We start from the raw sequence: 19,596 nt of genomic DNA, 5'->3' as shown, positions 1-19,596 counted from the left end.
TTATTTTAAAAGTGTCATCTTAAACTGTAAGGATGTCAGTTAAACATCACAATTAAACATGCTAAAGGAGAAGCCATGTTGTCAAAGTGCCCACTTACCCAACCCAAACATCTCAAAACCACCCTTTGCTGACCTTCTATAGGCCCACTTTTTTAAGTTCCTGTTTGTTTTAAAAAGAGAAAGTATCACATGTTGGTAAATGCTAACTGTCCGTATTCATAGAGACACTGTAATCTCTGAGCCCAGTGTACAGAGAAAGGAGGGAAAAAGCTAGAATTCTATGTACTACTGCACAGGAGCCTGGTACCCTGCACCTTCCAGCAGAGCGAAGGGAGCAGAAGGTTTCTCTTTTTTCCCTCGGAGCACAATGGTGTTGAATCCATGCTGTTGTTTATGGAGACAGGAAGGGATAAAAATGAATTTGGAACAGAAAGGGGTAGAGATTCTTTTTCCATTGTATTCTGCTCAAGGCATTTCCCCCAACAAGATGAGAACCAAGGTGAAGAAAAAAGAGACCTCGAGAAGAGGGTGACTGAGCACAAGAGGGGAAAACAAAGAAAAAAAAAAAAAGACTGCAACTTGCTCCCAGAGACTGGAGAATTTTTTTTTAAAGGAAGGTTGGAATCCATCAGTGTTGCATTAGTCCTCTTCTCCTTCCTCCCTCATCAACATCTCCATCTTCTTCACCTTCGTCCTCCTCCCAGTCTCCATCAATCTCATCCAATCCGTCTTCTTCATCATCATCATCAGTTAGTCATAGAAAACCCAGAAAAGAATGATGTAAATGAGGTAAAATTTTAGGTCTGGAAATAGTTTAGGTCAGGTAGGCTCAGCTTGGTGGTGTCAGGGATTCAGATTTCTTCTGTGTCACTGCTTCTGTTTGCTTGACTTTCCATGTCAGATCATTGTCCAAGATGGGAGCCAACAGAAATGTGCAGAAATATGCACGATGTTGATTGCTGCTTCCCTGTAAAGGTGTTTCTGCTTGAAACACACTGGCAAGAATGTAGCTGAACGGATGGCTGGGAAATGTTTTCTTTGTCCTGTGCTGATTAATAATTTGGACTTCAATTACCGTAGAAGAAGAGTGTTAATATTAGGGCATGAGCAGTCCCTGACACTTTATAAGTTTGTTCCTTCTGCCTGGAACAATTTTCTTTGGAGACACAACTTTTATCAGGGTGTATATGGAAGTTTCTTTTCTCATTAGTTAAGCATATAACTTGGTAAGCCCTCCCAATGACTAAGTTTTTATGTCTTTTCACTGCTCAGGAATACTTCCTTCTAGTATTTAGTTTCGAAATGTGGAGAATAAAAAGGGGAAATCTTTTTCCTAAGTGATTATTAGCATTTCTCTCTATTTCCATTTTCTACTTTCCCTAATTCCTATTGTTTCATTAGAGAATTGTATTTCATTTTTTAAACTTACTTATGATAAACACAATATTTGCTCATGATAATATAAATGAAGTGTAAATAAGAATTTAAAATTAAAAATTAAAAAAGAAAGCATTTCCACTGTCCACTTCTTACTTCTAGTCCCACTAATGGAGTTAATGTAAAGTTTTGTATGTTTCCTTGCATGAGTCTAATAAACGTATTAGTAATATGTACACACATATACACATGCATGTGCTCTTTTTACACAAATGGGAATATTCTATGTTTCTTTCTTTTGATTTTATTAACTTAATAATGCATTTTGTATTTTAATTATTTTAATGACTGCACTTAATTCAATTTTAAAGTCAATCAATTTATAGCAACTCCCCTATCATTCGATATTTATGTTATTTCTAATGCCATACTATTGCAAATGCAGTAGACTTATTTTTCTGTATTTTTGTGCAAATATATTAGTAAAGTAAATTTTAACAAGGTAATTACTAAGTCAAAGTGTGTGATTTCATTTTTGACATAGTTTACAAAATTATCCTCCAAAAAAGGATGGTTGTACCAATTTACCCTTCCAATCCCAAGTATGAAACCTCAGCAACACAAGATATTATCAGTATTTTTGACTATTTAATAGATGAAATTTGTTTTCACTTGTTTTTATTTATATTCTCAATTATGACAGAGGTTAGGAATCTTTTCACTTACGTAATGCCCACATGCATCTCTTGTCTCCCCTAATTTTTTGGTTCTTATCTATTAGCTTATTCATTAGTGCACTGAAATATGTATATGTGTAACATATATTATATATAATATATGTATTTACACACATTACAGAAACTAACTCTGAAATCTGACATTGTTAATAATCTGTTTTACATAAATAAAAAATAATTGACATATTAATTAAACTTTTAAGATTTTAGGGTTTGTTTTAAAAGCCTTGCTCACTGCAATATTGTAAACAAATTACTCCCTTTATTCTTACAGAACTGTTATGGTTTCAGTTTTCTACATTTAAATCTCTGTTGCATCTGGAATTTATATTGTGTGAAGGGTAGGTTAGATAAACAGCTCTTTTTTAATGAATATATAGTCAGTTGCTCTAACACAATCTTTTAAACAATCCTCTCTTCCTGTCTTGATTTAAAATGCCACCTGTATGAAATCCTAAATCTCATTTATTAGTATGGCTGTGTCTGTACTCTTGACAAACAGTGGTCATTAAAGTGAGATCCATAGATCTCCAGGGGTTTCATGTGATTCTTACACTGTTTATAAAGAAAAATGTTATTTTTCTACTGTGTTATGTTTGCAGTGATGGTGCAAAGACATGGTGGATAAAACAGGTGGCACATAAGCACAAAACAAAGCAATGACATCAGATTATACTAGCAATCTTTATATTCTTCACTATCATGCACTCACAGTAAAAAAAAGAGAAAAATTAAACAAGAAATCAATGTCACTAAGAATATCCTTAATAAATAAGTAAAAATTTTCAGTTTTTAATATCTTAAAACTCGAATATTTTTAATGTTCTGTGACAAAACGGAAAAATATTTACAAAGCATTTCTTTTATCTGCTAAAATTCAGTGGTTCCCTCAAGGAAAAGGACTTGTGTGATTGATTTTTGTGCTAAACTAGCCACCTTTTATTTCACAGAATACTGTTGTTACTTAAAAGGATAGTTGTGATACAAACCATGGTTATTCAGACTTGGGGTATGTGGCAAATATTTTCTCAAAAATGAATAAAATGAGCCTACCATCCCAAAGAAAACACCTTGACTCTACTTGTTGCCAGTGATAAAATACATGTTTTTAAGAGAAAAATTAGAATTTTGGCAAATTCACCAACATAAGTATGATGGTTTCCCAACACTGAAAGGCTATTCTGAAGATATTGGTGATAAGATAAATAAATGTAACGTTTTTATATTGTGTAGTGAAATCTGTCATCACTTGGGAGGTCTGTATAACCCAATGAATCTGTATTTTCCTGATGACTAATGCATTATAATACCAAATTACACATGAGTAAAAGATCCATTTAAAGTGCAGAATAGACCAATGGAGTATAAGGTAAGAGTACAAAAAGTTCATTGATAGGGTTTTAGGTTCCATTTTGCAAAAACGTTAAGAAACTACCACTTGTAGAGTTTTAGCATATTTTCAAAGAAGGATATCCACAGTTATATGAAAGGTGATTAAAATACCTCTCCCTTATCAACTCTACTAAATATCAGTGTGAAGCCAGATCTTCATATATTTCAAAGAATCATGTCATAATAGATTGCATGCAGAAGCTGATAATCCAGCTAGCTCTTTTCCACCAAGCCACATACTAAAGATATTTGCAGAACTGTAAAACAATGCCACTCTTTTTACTCATTTTTTTTTGTTGTTGTTGTTCTGGAGGATATAATTTTCTGATTAAAAATGTTACTTATGTTAACATGTCATAAGATTAATATGATTTAAAATGAGATAACACATAGTTTAACGTTTTCTCAGTCTTCATTTCTAATGCAATAATTATGAATGGATATAAATCCAAATAAACAAAAGGTATTTGAGGTTCTCAACAAGTGTCTAAGACCAGAAAGTTTGATAATTGCTGGTCTGTATCATAGTTCCTTTTCCTTCTTGGTCTCTCTGTCTCCGTCTCTCTCTGTCTCTCTCTGTCTCTCTCTGTCTCTCTCTCTCTCTGTCTCTGTCTCTCTGTCTCTCTGTCTCTCTCTCTACACACACACACACACACACACACACACACACACACACACACGCACACACACACACACATACACACACACACTCTAGCTTTTTCTTCCCCCCTTTTCCTGAACCATATCTAATACTATGCCAGGATTATACAACTTAATCATTTTACATTAATAATATTTTTCTTAATATTTAAAAGAGCTAAGCCATTTCCATAACTCTTCTTACCCTAAATTTATTTTTATATTCTGAAATACTTATTTTTTTCAAATCAACTTTAGTATTAAACTGTGATATTCAAAGAAAACTTGGTATCTTAATTGGAATTTAATTTATATCTTTGATTATACCTCAGATATATCAATTATCTTAGAGAGAATCAGCATCTCTATACAAAGGCAAACATATATAATTTACTTAAATTTTCTCTATTTGTTTACCTATATATTTTGAAGGGTAAGTGAAAATAGAACCCTAGATTTCCCCATGGAAATATTATGTATCCAAACAGTGCCCTTGTTATACCCCTATTTTTTATGGGCATGTTAGTAGTAAGTTTACAAACTGCTTGAAATCAGGAATCATGTCCTTTACTTCTTTGCATTTTCCATGCACATAGAAGTTAAATAAATATGTGTTCCTTTTTGTAACTTACTGAATTTTTATTAATCTCTAACTACAGAAAGCATTTTCATTTCATTCATAATTAAGGCAAATATGATTATATTCATACTAATATTTTAATGATGTAGACAACTTTTTAAAGATATTTTTAATTCCATTAGACTGTAAATTTTAATTAACATTATATGAGAATAGATATAGAAATGGCAGTATTATAGATTTCAGTTTTGAAGACTCGGTCTTTAGTTTCATTTTTCATGTTTCATCACATGTTAACCAGAAGATTTCTCTTAGCTGTTTCTCAACTTTAAAATAAAAACAAACAAAAATATGCTATACAGGATGGACAAGGAGAAAAATAAAACCAAATCCTTTTTACTGTCTGTTTTGTATCACTTTGCAGTACCAGCATGTGGCTTTTGTTCACGCTTGATAATCTAAAATACACAAAATTTAATATGAATGCCAGTCATTATTGCTAGAAAAAAATGGTCTGTTATATACAGCTGTGTTTAGAAGAATGTATTGTTTATAATGTTTTAGATATTCAAAGTATTTTGGCAGTTTAATGGACATGTTCTCCTTAAAAATGTTTACATATTTTTGAAAATTATTATTGATGTAACAAGAATTCTAACTATTAAAATAGACAAATCATTTGTGAGCTTATTAAAGCAAAACAATTAAAAAGTACTTTTAACAATCAGGTGTGTAAAATTATACATAATCTCAATAAGCCGTTATGGTAATATGCCTAAACTATCCAAATCAAATAGGAAATTTAAGATAAAATAATGAAGAATGTCCAAAAAGAAAATGATAGATAGCCTACCTTTACTAAAAAAGGAAAAAGTACCTTACAAGATTTGGAAAATATAAATGAAAATTTTAAATGCTCAATAAAAAGTGAAACTAACCAATATTTTCAGTGTATTACTGATGTTTAACTCCTTTTATCTAATTGATGAATTCTATGCAATTGAATTTGAATTATATACACTATATGATGATGACATTACATTTAAAATTTTATAATTTCTTTGTGTATACAAATTTTAAATTTTTTAAAAATTATTTTGACAGGAAAGGCAATGTAGCAGCTCTGAAAATGAACTCTTGAAATGAGTAATTGCTATTTGATTTTTCTGGGGGAAAACCAACCTAAAGTAACAATCTTTGTTGATGCTTGCTCAGATCAGGTGGACCAAAACAGCAGGAAGTGCCTCTGACAGATTCCAAGACTCAAGTGTCTTCAATGAGACTTTGAGGATTACAAATATTCAGCGACACCAGGGAGGCCGGTATTACTGTAAAGCAGAGAATGGCTTGGGGTCCCCAGCGATAAAGTCAATCAGAGTGGATGTGTACTGTAAGTAAATTTCCCAGGACACTATGATTATGCCTGGTATGGGTTTCTTCTGTCCTACAATGATTGTTTTCTCAAACACCATAAATGTAGTTCTGTTTAGTTGAGAATAAACAGGATATGATGATGATAGCTCCATTAATACATTTCTGAAGAAAGGAATCTATTAGAAATTTTCACATTTTTTATGGCTTAATAGTACATATTAATTATAGAACTTTAGGAACAACATTATCAAGAAGACAATAAATATTACTGGCAATTCCAGCAATAACTGTTAGTGTTTTAATGTATACACTTTTAATCTTTATATATAAATATACACATGCATTTCATATTTTTATGAGTTAAGGGTCATGCTGTATATACTGTAACTTGTGTTTGTTCATTTTGCCTGTGTGTGAATAAAGGTATACTTTTTTAAATGCATATTATGTAATCAGAACAATCTGAATTGGCTTGTGAATTACTAAAAATCTCTATGTAGAGTCTGTTTCTTCATCCAACCCTGTTGAACATAATCAGCACTGAACCTGGGCAATGCTGGGCCACCTGAAAAGTGTTTGTTGATTTATTTTTTGTTTTTAGTCTCATTTTTCTATTTTTTGCTCTTGGCAAATGTATTTGAACTCTTATTGGTCTCCTTACTTCCTTCCCCCAAAATCAAGGGCCTGCATTTAGCAAAGTCTTTTGTGAAGATTCATCTATTACAACCATTATCTTTATACGAGAACTTGCATTTTGTTTTTTAAGTCTCTGATGTTAGAATATAAGGTATTTTTATCTCTCCTTAAAGTAATTCAGACATAAGTAACAAGTGACGAGTTCCTGTTTTTCTATCTTCCTTTCTTTACCCCTTCCTTTTTTTCAATGCAGGGCAGATGTTACATAGTTAGGAAGGGGCTTGAAATTGTACATGATCTATTTATCAGAACCTATGCTGAATTTCATTTAGGTTTTCAGGTGACTGGAAAGTGGGTGACAGAGCTGCATTTGTGATTTGCCTTCCACATTCAGGTGCATGCTTCCCTCCTGAAAAGGATGGGAGAGAAGTTCATTTTTCATTCTCTCCGGTATCTTTTAGCCCCTAAAACACTTCTGACAATTTTGGCACCTTCATCCCATGTGCCACTCTTTGCTAACATTATGGATGCACAGGTTGGCCATACCTGTACACCTCCCAACCAAGGATAGCCCCGGCTTCCCTTTTTCTGACCAAATTTTTCCAGTATTTTTGTTTAAATATAATTTTAAATTAAACTAAATATAACTTAAATGAGTTAAATACTTCTGTAATATAACTTTCTGGACTACCTATCTCTGCTTTTTTTTCTTATTGTAGTTTAGATCTTGAAGTTTTAAAATATACATGTTCAGTACCTTAAACACAAGTGTAAAATCTAAAAAAAGTTCTGAAAATTAATAGATGTATTTTGTTTTGTTGGTTTTTTTCTTTTAACTTTTGTTAGTGAAACCTGATGTGAACTAGTTTGGTGGCAAAATCGGACCTGAAATGACTTGAATAGAAAAATAGAAAAGACTTTATACTCTTTATTTACTCTACGTTGTATGAGTAATTACATGTTTCGCTCAGGAAATGTTTGATTACGCAGTATAGCCACAGATCCAGCTGGGTGTGTTGTGTAATAGATTGTATATGCACTATATTATCTTTATAATATCCAAAAAATTCTGAAACACTTTTCCCAAAGGTTATGAATATAGGACTGTGACCTGCATTGCTATCGCAATAAATTTGATAATAAAAAACAAATTGTATTGCTGGGTAAAAATTAAGTACAAAGGGGGAAATCACATTTTTAGACTTTAAAAAATTTTTTTTTTCTTTCCTCTTTTTACTACAAAGACTTTTCAGTGCTATTCTGCATGACACCTACTCTTTTCTGTCTGTTCATAGCTCTTTCTGTCCAGTATGGGCTTTGTCTATGAATCTTCATTCATACTGCACATCTTGCTGGAAATGATAACACTGTTCCCTTCAGTTTTCCCAACCTCTGCTAGTCTTTTAAGACTTGAGTCATCTTCCGTGTAGCCATGCCTGAAGGCACTAGTTATGTTACCTTCTTCTTTGACTTCCTTTGGTGTTATTGTCAGACAACCTGGACTTGACAAACATCTTGTTCTATGTTATTTAAGTGAAATGTCACTGTGATGCATACCCCATTGAAGTATGATTTTTAGTAATTTTTGGTGACTAAAATATATTAGAAACCTGTCGGGCCGAGCCCCGTGGCCCACTGGGGAGAGTGCGGTGCTGGGAGCGCAGCAGCGCTCCCGCCGCGGGGTCGGATCCTNCCCCCCCCCCCCCGCCCAAAGTAAAAGCCATCGCTTGCCACAGGACTTTGCTTATACTTGGAAAATCCTCTCCTCTCCTTTCTCTCCTCACACCCCCTCAATTTTAAGGCTCCTAATGAGGATGAGTCCTGCTTCTTGTTTTTCCACATCCTGTTTTACCCTGTGCCTGTTTTACTACCTCTGTGCCTGTTCGAGTCAGTGCACTATGAATATTTTGAATGAATGAATGATTCAACTTTGTTTATCAGATGGACAGAACTTTTATCCTAGAGAGTGAAGTAAAAGCAGCCTTTTGGCTAGAGAAGATGGCTTTGTTTCCGGCATAATCCAGTGCCTGGAAATAATTACCCGAGCTCAAGTGTCTGTCTGTGAAACGATTGGTGGCCTGTCTTTCTTTCCCTCTAGGGACATAGTACTCTTTGAAATGGCCCCTTCTTTCTGATTTCTTTCCTTCCCAACATATTAATATCACTTCTAGTGGGCTCTTTATATAACACAAGTCCGATTGTGCCACTCTCCTGCTTTAAATTTACAGAGGCTCCTTAAGACCACAGTCTGTAGTGGGGATTTAAGATCTTGCTCTGCCTGTCTTTTCTGGCCTTAGGTCAGCACTGCAGGGGCCCCCCAGTGTTGGACGGTGATGGGCCAGGTTCTCTCCTGCTCCTCGCTGAGCCACACTTTGCAGCTTCTTCCAGACTGTTCTTCCTGAGGATTGCCTTCCCCTCACCTTGTCTACATTCTTGGAGACTCAGGTCCTTCCTCTTCCTGAGCCCTTTCTTTATACTTCCCCTGTAGTGGAGTCCTTGAGGTTCCAAAGTCAAAATCACCCTTGAAAGTCCCTTAAATTGCCCATGAAAGTAATCAGCTTTGATCAGAAATTCTTGTGCATACTAAAGGTATGAATTTCCAAGCTAGACTAAAGGAGGAATGAGAGGCAAGTCCATATACACATTTCTAGGCATCAAATCATTATGCCTTGAATTCAACTACCAAATCCCTTGAGGCAGATAAGGTTGGGTGGATGATTCTGAAAGTGTCCTGCTGCCTGCCAGGCTTGCTCTCTTGTCTTAATGTTAAGCTTCTGCAGCTGTGCTGTCCAGTACTGTGGCCGCTAGCTGTATGTGGCTATTTAAATTTACATTAATAAAAATTAAAAAAAAAGAATTCCTTCTTCACTTGCACTAGCCACATATCAAGTGCCCAGTAGCCACATGTGGCTAGAGCCTACTGTATTAGATAGCACAGATATAGAACAGATACAGAATATTGCCATCATTATATCTATTGGACAGCACTGCTGTATAGCCGTAAGAGATTAATGGGTATGTTGTGAGTGTTGTGCTGGATGCTGCAGGTGAAAACACCTAGCTCTAGGGACCAGCACTGCATAGAACATGCTCTATAAAAGATTATTGTATTAGAGTTTAAATTTTTCTTGATCAGACCCTCCTGGGCCTGCCTGTTCTTTGAAGAGTGCTGCAGAGAACATGGCTCTCTTTCTATCTTCTCAGGTTGGCATTTCTTATCAAGGCCCCACAGAACTGCCTTTTTGCCAGGCCCTTTGGTGTCTTGGCACTGACTGTGCTAAAGTTCCACAGGATATGCCGGTGAGCTGGGCCTTCAACATGCTCGATTGTAATTATTCATTTACCTATGTGTTTCTTCTTCCAGACTGATATGGATGGGGATTGGTCTCACTCACTTCTTTTGACTAGCAGTGGGTTGGCAGTTCATAGTACCTGCTCAACAAATGCTTTTTGAATAAAGGATGTCTTCCAAGAACTGTAAACTAATTAACGGGGGAAAATGGTTTATTAGATTTTCCTTCTAAATAATAAATTCAGTGTATCTCCTTGCAACAAGCCAAAGTATACAAAAAAAAAGCTAAAAGCTCGATCCTGTCCTGCCAGGTAACTAATGTTAACAGTTTGATATGTTTCCCTCTGTACTCCCCAGTCCATGCTTATAAAAATATAAGCAAACCTATGCCGTACATATAATAGGGTTGAACTTTCTAGAACCCAGTCATCCTAGCAAAGCATCTCTCATCTCTGCCCTTCTCTGCTTCCCCTGCCCTGTTTTATCCTTTTAAGGAATTTTCAAGGTTATGTTGAATTCCTGAGAGTGAAGAATAATGGAGATTTTGGCAAACAGGGCATCTCGGGTTCTACCTGAAGTGGGCAGCCTGGAGGATTGCTCCTTGTAGAAATGAGGGTTCCTGTGTGGCAGATCTTAGGATTTTATTTTATTTTTTAAGACAAGCTAGACATCTGGATTTTAAAATTCAGTTTCTGCAAATTTTTAAATATTGGCAACTTACTCAAATTTGAAAAGTAACACTAGTTGTGGGTGGACTGGATTCAGGCAGCAGTTTCTTAAATTTCTGGCTCAGGCCATGGCTGTAGGTCCCCCCAGACAGATTTCCTGACCACTGATTGCTGCCCTTCTAAATCACTGGATCATCTCATCAGCTGTCAGTAGGACTCTCTTCCTAATAAGGCTGACCTGGTTTTGTCCCCCCCCCCCTCCTTGATGATCCTCCAGTAACTCCCATCTCCACTTCAGTTTGGGGACTGTCTTTCAAACCTGGTTGCTATTTCTTGGGTTGGGGACCAGATACAGTAGTAGTTGGTAAAAGCCGAGAGGCTGTGTTGTATGACAAATATGTATCTTTAAAATCTAGACTCATCTCAAGCCTGGTGCGATGCTGACTCTCTGAGAGGCCCGAGGGAACTAGATGGAGACAGGAAAGAACAGATTGAATTTCTCTTGACTTATGCCCATTGAGTGGGATGCAGGGAAGATGAACTTGGGAAATATTTTTTTACTTTTCCTATTTGAGGCGAGCCTGTATGCTTCACATGGCAAGGGCAGAACTGGAGAATCCACAGGGAAACTGAGGATAAAGGGAGGTGTTGGGAAAGATCCTCAGACTTAAGAGGGTACTGATAAAAAGGGGGGGGGGCAAAGAACCAAGACTAAAAATTTAGTTGTGTTCATCTCAGTGGCGGGGGTCTCCTAGCAGGGAGTTTGTTTTCCCTGGAGAAAGTCACTCTTTTAAAAAAACAAACAAATGAAAAATAACCACCCTGCTAAATGATTTTGAATCAATAACTCTCCCCAGGAAGAATGGGGAGAACTAGGAAATGGGTGGCCTAGGAAAACCTCATGAGTTTTCCTGTGAGTTTTCAGTAGTTGTATTCAGCTGTATGGCCCCATTATGTTCAGGGTATAAATCCTTACTTAATCCCCTACTTTTGGGAAACGGGCTCTTTAGGCAAGAAGCAAGAGTGGCTGAGCACCTGCTGAAAGGGGATTTTCTGTTCTAGAGTTCCTTTTGGACTCTGGTATGGCCAGGCTCCCGTGTGTGTAATCTTCCCTGTTAGCCTCACAACTCTGCTGCCTTTTTGGTTAGCTGGAAGAAATTCTTAAGACTGGGGAAGAAAGACTGAAGTTGCCTGTGAGTCATGTTGGAGCTTTGCTGATCTTGTCCTGTGGCTTAGTCAGTCAGAAGTGTGTTTTTGGGGCACCTCTGAACCTGGCCTTGTGCCTAGCACTGGGCTACAGCAGAGAAGGATAGACAAGCTGAGATAGAGCTCACGTTCTGGAGGAGACCCAATAAACAAGGGAAGCAGCAAAAGTAGAAAGTAATTTTTGATAATTTTCAGCTAGAGATGACTGCAGTGAAAGAAAAACAACTTCAGGGTGATATCATAAGGAGGTTGGAGGCTGGGGTGGTCAGGAAAGGCCTTTCTGGGGAGGTGACATGTGAACCAAAAGCTGAATTTGGCAATTATGGAGAAGATTGGGCATAGAACATTCTAGGTGGAGGGGCCAGCCAAGTGCAAATGAGCTTGGTTTGTCTGAGGAGCAGAAAGGAGGCTGTTGTGGTTGGAGTGGAGTGGACTGAACATGAACGGGCAGAATGAGGATGAGTTAGGGAAGAAACCCCTTTGCAGAGCACCTGTTATGTGCCGGGCACCGCATACTTTCATCCTGACCCTGCAAGGTTTGGCATTCTTAATGCATTTTGCAGATAACTAGGACTCTTGAGGCTCAGAGAAGTGACCCGCCCATGGCCACACAGCTGTGTGAGCCTCATCTGAGTTGGGAAGAGACTTGGAGGAGTCCTGAGAGGTGGTCAATCAGGAAGGGTGGGGCTCGGATTGTGGGCCTTCTGGAGAGTTCTGCTTTGAGCTGCAAGGAAATCCTGAGCCCTGGAGGGATTTTTGAGCCTGGCTTGGTTGAACTTGTGCCAGTCTGAGAGAATTATGAAAGTTTGTGTTTCTCATCAGGGAACCTTTTTCAGAAACAGGCTTGGGTAGTCTGGTGCAAATCATGGTGAAGATGCAAAAAGATTTGGGGAAACTGGTTTGAGATTTCTGGGTTAATGTCTTTTCTTTGCCCTGGTTCCTCTATCTCCCACAGGGGGGTGATAATAGATAATAGTAATGACTCATGGTGCTTTGATGTGCCAGAAGCCTTTCACTTTACATGCATTGTCTCATTTAATCCTAACAGTGCTTTTAGGAAGATTCTGAGTTACTATGGCTGAATCCACTGAGGCACAGATAGGCTAAGTAACTGGCCCAAGAGCACAGAGGAGGCAGGTGGCAGCACTTAGATGCAGAGCCCACACAATGAACAACAGTGCTGTGTTGATGTTGGTCAGCGCCAAGCATGCCCTTTGTGATGGAGAATTACTAGGTGGCACTCACAGCCCGAGGAGAGAGATAGTTGACATGTGCAGTTAAGGGCTTTGGAGTGAAACCCAGCCGTATTGGAGGCTGGGCATGTTGCGTTTATCTGCGTGCCTTTGAGCACATAAATGACTTTGCCCCACTGGGCCTCATTTATAAAATGGGTATAAAAACACCATCCCAACCTCATGGGATTCTTGGGAGCTGTGAACTCATAAGCCCAGTTTAAAAAGGAAAAAGAGAAATATTTCCCTTGCTACACTCTCTCTCCCAATATGTATTCACTCCTGGTGTTTCTCCCACTCAGCTTTTTATCGATCTATAATTAGTCTCTCAATCATTCTATACTTACTAGCCACATGACCATGGGTCTGTTTTCCTCTGGGCCGCAGTTACCTGGTCAATAAAATGGATACTCAGAACCTACCTCTTTGTAGAATTGTGGTGAGTTGTAAATAAATTGATATTTTGTATTTAGAACAGTGCCTCCCAGACAATAAGTGCTCAACACAAGGTGTTGTTACTATTAGTTGTTTCTGGCTGTCCTCCCATGAGGGCAGGGACCTTCCCGTAACAGTGTCTTTGGTAACCCAGGTGTGTAGTAGTTGCTCAGTGACTATTTGTTGACTGACTGGTCCTATTGTTTTCTTCTGAAGTCAGGGCCGCCAGGTGAAACATTAGGAATCATTTTTCTTCATAGTGAGCACACAGACCTCCGTGGGTGGTGTATTTACACAAGGTTAGACCTGCCTGGTACCTCACTGGGAGTTTCTCTACACCCCGGTTTCTCAATCTTGGCGCTATTGATGTTTTGGGCCTGATTACTCTCTGTTGTGAGGCTGTCCTGTAGAGTATTTAGCAGCATCCCAGTTCTCTATCCACTAGATGCCAGTAGCAACCCCTCTCATTGCCCAGTTGTGACAACCAAAAGTGTCCCCAGACATTGCCAAGTGTCCCTTGGGGGACCTGGTTGAGAATCACTGCTCTACACTGTTGTAAACACCCGAGCCCCCTAGAAGTGGCACCTGATTGATGCGGGAGGCATGTACTGAGCTCCTACTGTTATTATCATCCCTTTTCTCCATAGCCACCTACAAATACCTTAAATAGTTAAACATGCGAACATGATCAGAAAGCAGAGTTGTTTAGTTATTATGATTACTGGTTTTCTGGGTGTTCCTGTAGGTCTTTGCACACCCAGAGTGCACACAACCTCTATTCTTTCACCTAGGTTCTATTTCTGGCCTTTTTTCACGTGGATTTTGTTCTGTGCCAGTTCATACAGATGCGATTCCTTCTTTGTTCCCTTATTGATGGGCACTGGTGTTGCTCCCGTCTTTGGCTTCCACCAGCCATGGTGCGTTGGCTACCCTCTTCTGTCCTTCTGTGCACTGCTGAGCCCGTAGGCGAGAGGACACGTTCTCAGAACCACCCCAGTGATATCTGAGTGTGGTTAAGCATCCCTTTGACCAGGGTAATTTGGCTGACATTATGGGTCTGAAATCTTTGCTTCCCCAAAGGAATGTGACAAGGTGACTGTAGGCCTGTCATTTCTTACTTGGTGTTTTAGTAGAGAATTTTCTCATCTTCATTAAGGTGACTTTCAGAGAGGCTGGACTCCGCACGGGGTGTTGCTTGGTTACTGGTGGCACCTCTTCCCTCATCCACCCTCTTTCTGAAGTCTTTATTTCCCTTTTCTTCTCAACCCACTTCTGTGCTTCGGCTGCTGCCGGCACAGAATTGTCTTTTTGTTTCTGAATTGGCCCTCCGATGCCACAATTCCCCATGGCAGTTTGAAAGCCACCGGCACCTGAGCTTGCCAGAACCTGAGCCTGTGAGACCCCGCAACCTGGATGAACAATGCAAACTGGCCTCAGCCACCAGAGCTGGCTCCTCTGCCAGCAGCAACGTAAAGGCCAAAGGCAGCTGGTGACTCCACTTCCTTGATGGTGATCTGGCCAAGCTTGAGGGGCCTCAGATATGTACATATGTTGCCTGCCGACTTTGGGTGGGTGGGGGAGTGCTTTTTTGTAGGGAGTTAGGCCCTGCCTCTCTGTAAAATTTGAAAGAGCTTGGCATTCTTGAACCAGGAAATTCCTGTTGTGATGTTGTCATTTTTTCCAGAGGGCCTCATCCCAGCTGAAGAGGAGAAAGGGCCCAGGTTGCAATCGCCTCTCCTTGTTAAGGGCTAAACACTGAATTCACTTGTAAATCAGCCTCTTTTGCCTAGATGGAAGCAATTTCTGTCCTGCTAGGCGAGTTTGGAAGTTTACCTTTTACATATGAATGTGTCCTTTAATCGCCACTTGTGTGTTATTGAGGGGGGGCAGGCGGCTGTGTGTAGGGGGAAAGGACTACACCTCGGGCATAAAAGATGGATTTCTCGTTTCTAGGAGAGGCGCTTCAGAACTGAAGATCATTTGGAAGAATTATTAAAAAAATTTAAAACACTTTCAAAATGCAAACCACAACCACCCCCCTCCCCACAAACTCCCTTCTCATATTGTCATTTCAGCCAGCAGAACAACTGCGATTCCTTGTATTTATTCACATCCACTGAAATAATTGGGTCTTTGGTGTAGTGCACTGAAAACTTTCAGCCTAGCCGAGCTGCTGTCTTGGGTGATAAATTAGAGCCAAAGCCTGGGGACATGAAGGCAAGTGGCCGTGCCTCAGACTGCCTGATTGCAGAGAGGTTACGGTGTCCTTGCCCCGCCGGGCGATCTAATGTGTACAAGTCCGGGGCTGGCCTGGTAAGTGGTGACTCTTAGCCTGTCCTCTCTGCTTCTTCCTCCTCCCCCTGGGAGAGGCCGCTGAGGATCCGGAAGCAGGAATGTCTGTGTGTGAGCCTGTGTTCTCTTTTAGAAAGACATGCGAGGCCCTCTGAGCAGCCGCGCCTTCTCAATGGCAGGTAAGTGCCCCTTCCCGGTGTTACCTGCCCCTCACTTGCTTTGTGTCCAAGGTACCCAGGATTCCTGGTGAAATGACATTTTCTCCAAGTTGAGAGTGACCTTTTCGTTCCACTGCCTCATTTCCATGCCAGCCCTTCTCTTCCTGGTTCTGGATGAGAACTTCCCATCCATATGTGGGGATCCTTTAGAAGCAGCGTGTAGGCGGTGCGCGGCTTGGGAGGAGACCGCTCCTCCTGCTAGCTTTGGCAGGCCCAAGTCAGCCACGGTGCAGCCTCGTCCTCCAGGTCCTGTGGGTCTAGGACACGTTCTGTGTTGGAGCAGATGAGAGCTGTTCTCACTCACATGGTCCTCGTGGCTTAGGCACTCTCTGCTGTAGGGGAAAATTTGCCCCCTCCCTACCCCCTGTACTTTGCTCTTGATTTCTTATTCCTGCTCTCTGCCAGGAGGAAATTCCAGGCTTTTGTTTTTTTATGATGTAATTACTGGTTGGGGAGGGCCCGAAGATTCCTGGGGAGGGAGGCCCATTTGGATACCTGCTCTGTGTCTCTGGGCCTGGCTTTGAAATGATTAACCGTGCTCTGCTTTTCTGCTTCTGGGAGGGCAGCAGCGTGTGGTCATGTTTGAAGTAGGCCGTGGAGAAGGCTGGTGATTGCTGAGAGTGTGACTGCGGTCGCATGCTGGCCTCTGCAGCAGACCCTGCCTTCGTAGTTACCCGGAGGAAGGCTGGGAATTTTACAGTCTGATTGAAATGCAGAAATCATGTCCTGGGCAGATTTCAGTCTCCACTTTATATAGACTGACATTTTTCATGACTTTGAACTTACGGGATTGAATTAACATTCTCCTTTGAGAAAGCAAACTCTGTTTTTGGAGTGGGGTGTTGGTGGGGAAAGAGGAGGAAGAAAAGGAGGAGGAATGATTGTTGCTTTAAGAAAATAGTCACCAGTGATCGAGTGGCTTACTCTTTGCTAGGAAATATACTAAGAGCTTTACCTGAATTAGCTCATTTAATACTTTGATAATGCCACAAGGTACCATTATCTCTTCCTTAAAGAATAACAAAGGAACAGAGAGGTTAACTGGCTTCCTTAAGTTCACGCTGCTGGGAGGAGCAGAACTAGGTTCTGCATGCAGTTCTATGCCAAAGAGCCAATTCATGACAACTGTGCCATTCCGCCTGTCATCTGTGACCTGGTCCACTGAAGCAATTGCCCTGACTTTGTGTGTAGGGTGACAATCTTGTCCGTATTTGCCTGGGACCTGGCCAGCCACACAGTCGGTCGCCGTATGCCTGTGGCCTGCCATGCCTGTCTCGGCCTGTTGACCGAGCTTCTCTTTTCATTCAGGCCCCAGCAGGCTTGCCGTCGACATCATTACCATTACGGAAATTTAACACCCACAAAAACACTTGAAGCTCAGGCCTTTCAGCTGAGGCCCTTTCCCTGGAGGGAGGAGACAATTCCCTGTAATGGTGTGTCATTTCCTAGACCCCAGAGGACAGTGAGTGCTGTGACTCAGGCGCCGGATGCGGGTGGGGGGTGGGGGCGCCTGGTTTGGCCTGTCGGGGAGGCCTGGATGGAGATTGCAGAGGGGGAGGGGAGATGGCCCTGGAGCCTGCTGCCTATTTTGTCGCATAGGGCAGGCTCTGGTGCCACTGTTTGAAGTTTGGGAGGTGAATGTGCTTCCTGGGGACTGTCTTTGAGAGAATGGTCTCATTTGTGAGGGCACAGACCTTCTCCAAATTCCTGGAACTCTTTGTTGGACCTTGCCCACCCCTATACTTCCATCTGCAGTTGAGGGAAAAAAATAAAAAAGGGCAAAATGAGCGTATTCTTAAACAATAGACCTTACGTGAGGAAGTTCTTTTACTGCAGAGCTGAGGCCCTCCTAGTTCAAGGCCAAGCTGTGTAGTGATTTGAACGTGGGCTTGGGAGTTGGACTGCCTGGGTTCAAATCCCATCCCTGCCTTTTGGTGGCTGTGTGATCTTGGGCAAGTGCCTTAGAGGGAACTAAATGAAAAGCATATCACATGTAATAAAAGAAACTCAGCTGTTAGTAGCTGGGCTCAGGAAAGCAAAGAGTCTGAGTTATCTCAAAGTAAGGCAGTCCTTAAGTCAAAGGACATCAGGAAGTTCTGAGTGGAATTATTTCTGGTGGTTTACAAGACACAGGTTTGGGAAGGATCTCATCATATACTTGGTTATTAAGATTTCAGTGAAATGTCACATACAGGGGAAAATTCTGCTGCTTTCTGCTCCATGCCAAGCAGTTTTCCTGAGTCATTGCTCCATCGTTTTGCTGGAGGCAGGTATTCCTCCCTCACCCATGTTAACTCACTCAGAACCAGACTCATTTTGGGGGTGGGGTGGGAGGCAGAGGGTTGCTAGTGGGCCACCCCAGTAGAGTCACAGGTCCTGCTACCTGAGAGAAGGCAGCAGAAAAGTCTTTCAGATCACAGATGAACCCTTTGCCAGTGATTCAGTCTACAGTGGCCGTTTGTCATTGTTCCAAGTTTATAGATGAAAGGTGCTTAGCAATACATCCTCATCACAATTAAATCATTAGAGAAGAAAAAAAATTTGACTCAGCTTTCTGGAAAAGGTCCTTATGTCGGCTTTGTTGCCATGACTACAGCCAGTTTTATACCCCCCCCCCCATTCTGTCATCACCAGAGGCCTAACCCCCTCTGGAGGGGAGGTGTTTACATCATAACGCTGACCTGCTGTCTCATACCTCCAAAGGACAAGGATGCTGAATGCAGCAGGCTTTTCCTAATTTTTCTCCCTAAGAGCTTTCATTGAAAGCCCCTGCTGTTGACGGATGTGTCTACTGTTTGGAACCTATTAAATTTCTACCCTTTGGATACAACCACTGAACTCTCATTAACTCTGGTGGTAGTCGATGTGTTTGTAACATTGAACAGAATTGGGGTTTTCATGTTTTGTTGCGATTAGAAGGTCTGGAATACTCTTAGGTGTGAGCAGCCTTGGGGCAGACCACCTCCTCTTGCTGAGCAGGACCTCGGTTTCCCTTTTTGTTTCCTGGGGGGCTTGCGCAAAACTCCCTGGCCAGCTCTAAATTGCTTGTGAGTGTATTAGTTTCTAGTGGGGTTTTTTTCCTCTTTCCCATAGAATTAAAAAAAATTTAAGTACAATAGAGATTTTAAGACCCTTTTGCCCTTTATAGTTTTTTTTTTTTGTCCTTTTTGAGACCAGCCGCAACACGCTCAGCCAGTGAGCGCTTTGAGCGCACCGGCCAGTCCTATATAGGATCCGAACCCGCAGCGGGAGCTCCGCTGTGCTCCCAGCGAAGCACTCTCCCAAGTGCGCCACGGGCTCGGCCCTGCCCTTTATAGTTTTTTTTTTTTTTCCTTTTTATCTTTTTTCGTGACCGGTAACGGGATCGCCACCCTCGGTGTCGCGCCCGTACCGCGCTCAACCAGTGAGCGGACCGGTCTCTATATGGGATCCGAACCCTTGGCAGGAGCACCGCCGTGCTCCCAAGCACCGCACTCTACCAACTCCCCCCACAACCCGCTCCCCCAATATTATTATTA

General features: G+C 40.8%; 1 protein-coding gene and 1 pseudogene across 1 annotated transcript in view; one reads left to right on the top strand and one right to left on the bottom strand.

Annotated features, from left to right (window-relative positions):
- Positions 1–15,800: 15,800 nt before the first annotated feature.
- LOC103590335 lies at positions 15,801–16,716 on the bottom strand (annotated as a pseudogene).
- Positions 16,717–17,565: 849 nt separating this feature from the next.
- Positions 17,566–19,596, top strand: part of LOC103590334 (protein kinase C-binding protein 1-like) — a 27,947-nt gene continuing 25,916 nt past the window's right edge. Inside the window, exon 1 of the mRNA XM_008572550.1 lies at positions 17,566–17,578. Coding sequence (XP_008570772.1) covers positions 17,566–17,578 — 13 coding nt within the window. The remainder of the gene's footprint in view (positions 17,579–19,596) is intronic.

This window comes from Galeopterus variegatus, unplaced genomic scaffold (assembly GCF_000696425.1).
Source record: "Galeopterus variegatus unplaced genomic scaffold, G_variegatus-3.0.2 Scaffold805, whole genome shotgun sequence".
Classification (NCBI taxonomy): Eukaryota; Metazoa; Chordata; class Mammalia; order Dermoptera; family Cynocephalidae; genus Galeopterus; species Galeopterus variegatus.
Note: the sequence above shows the minus strand (reverse complement) of the source record. Positions and strands in the feature narration are given on the sequence as shown.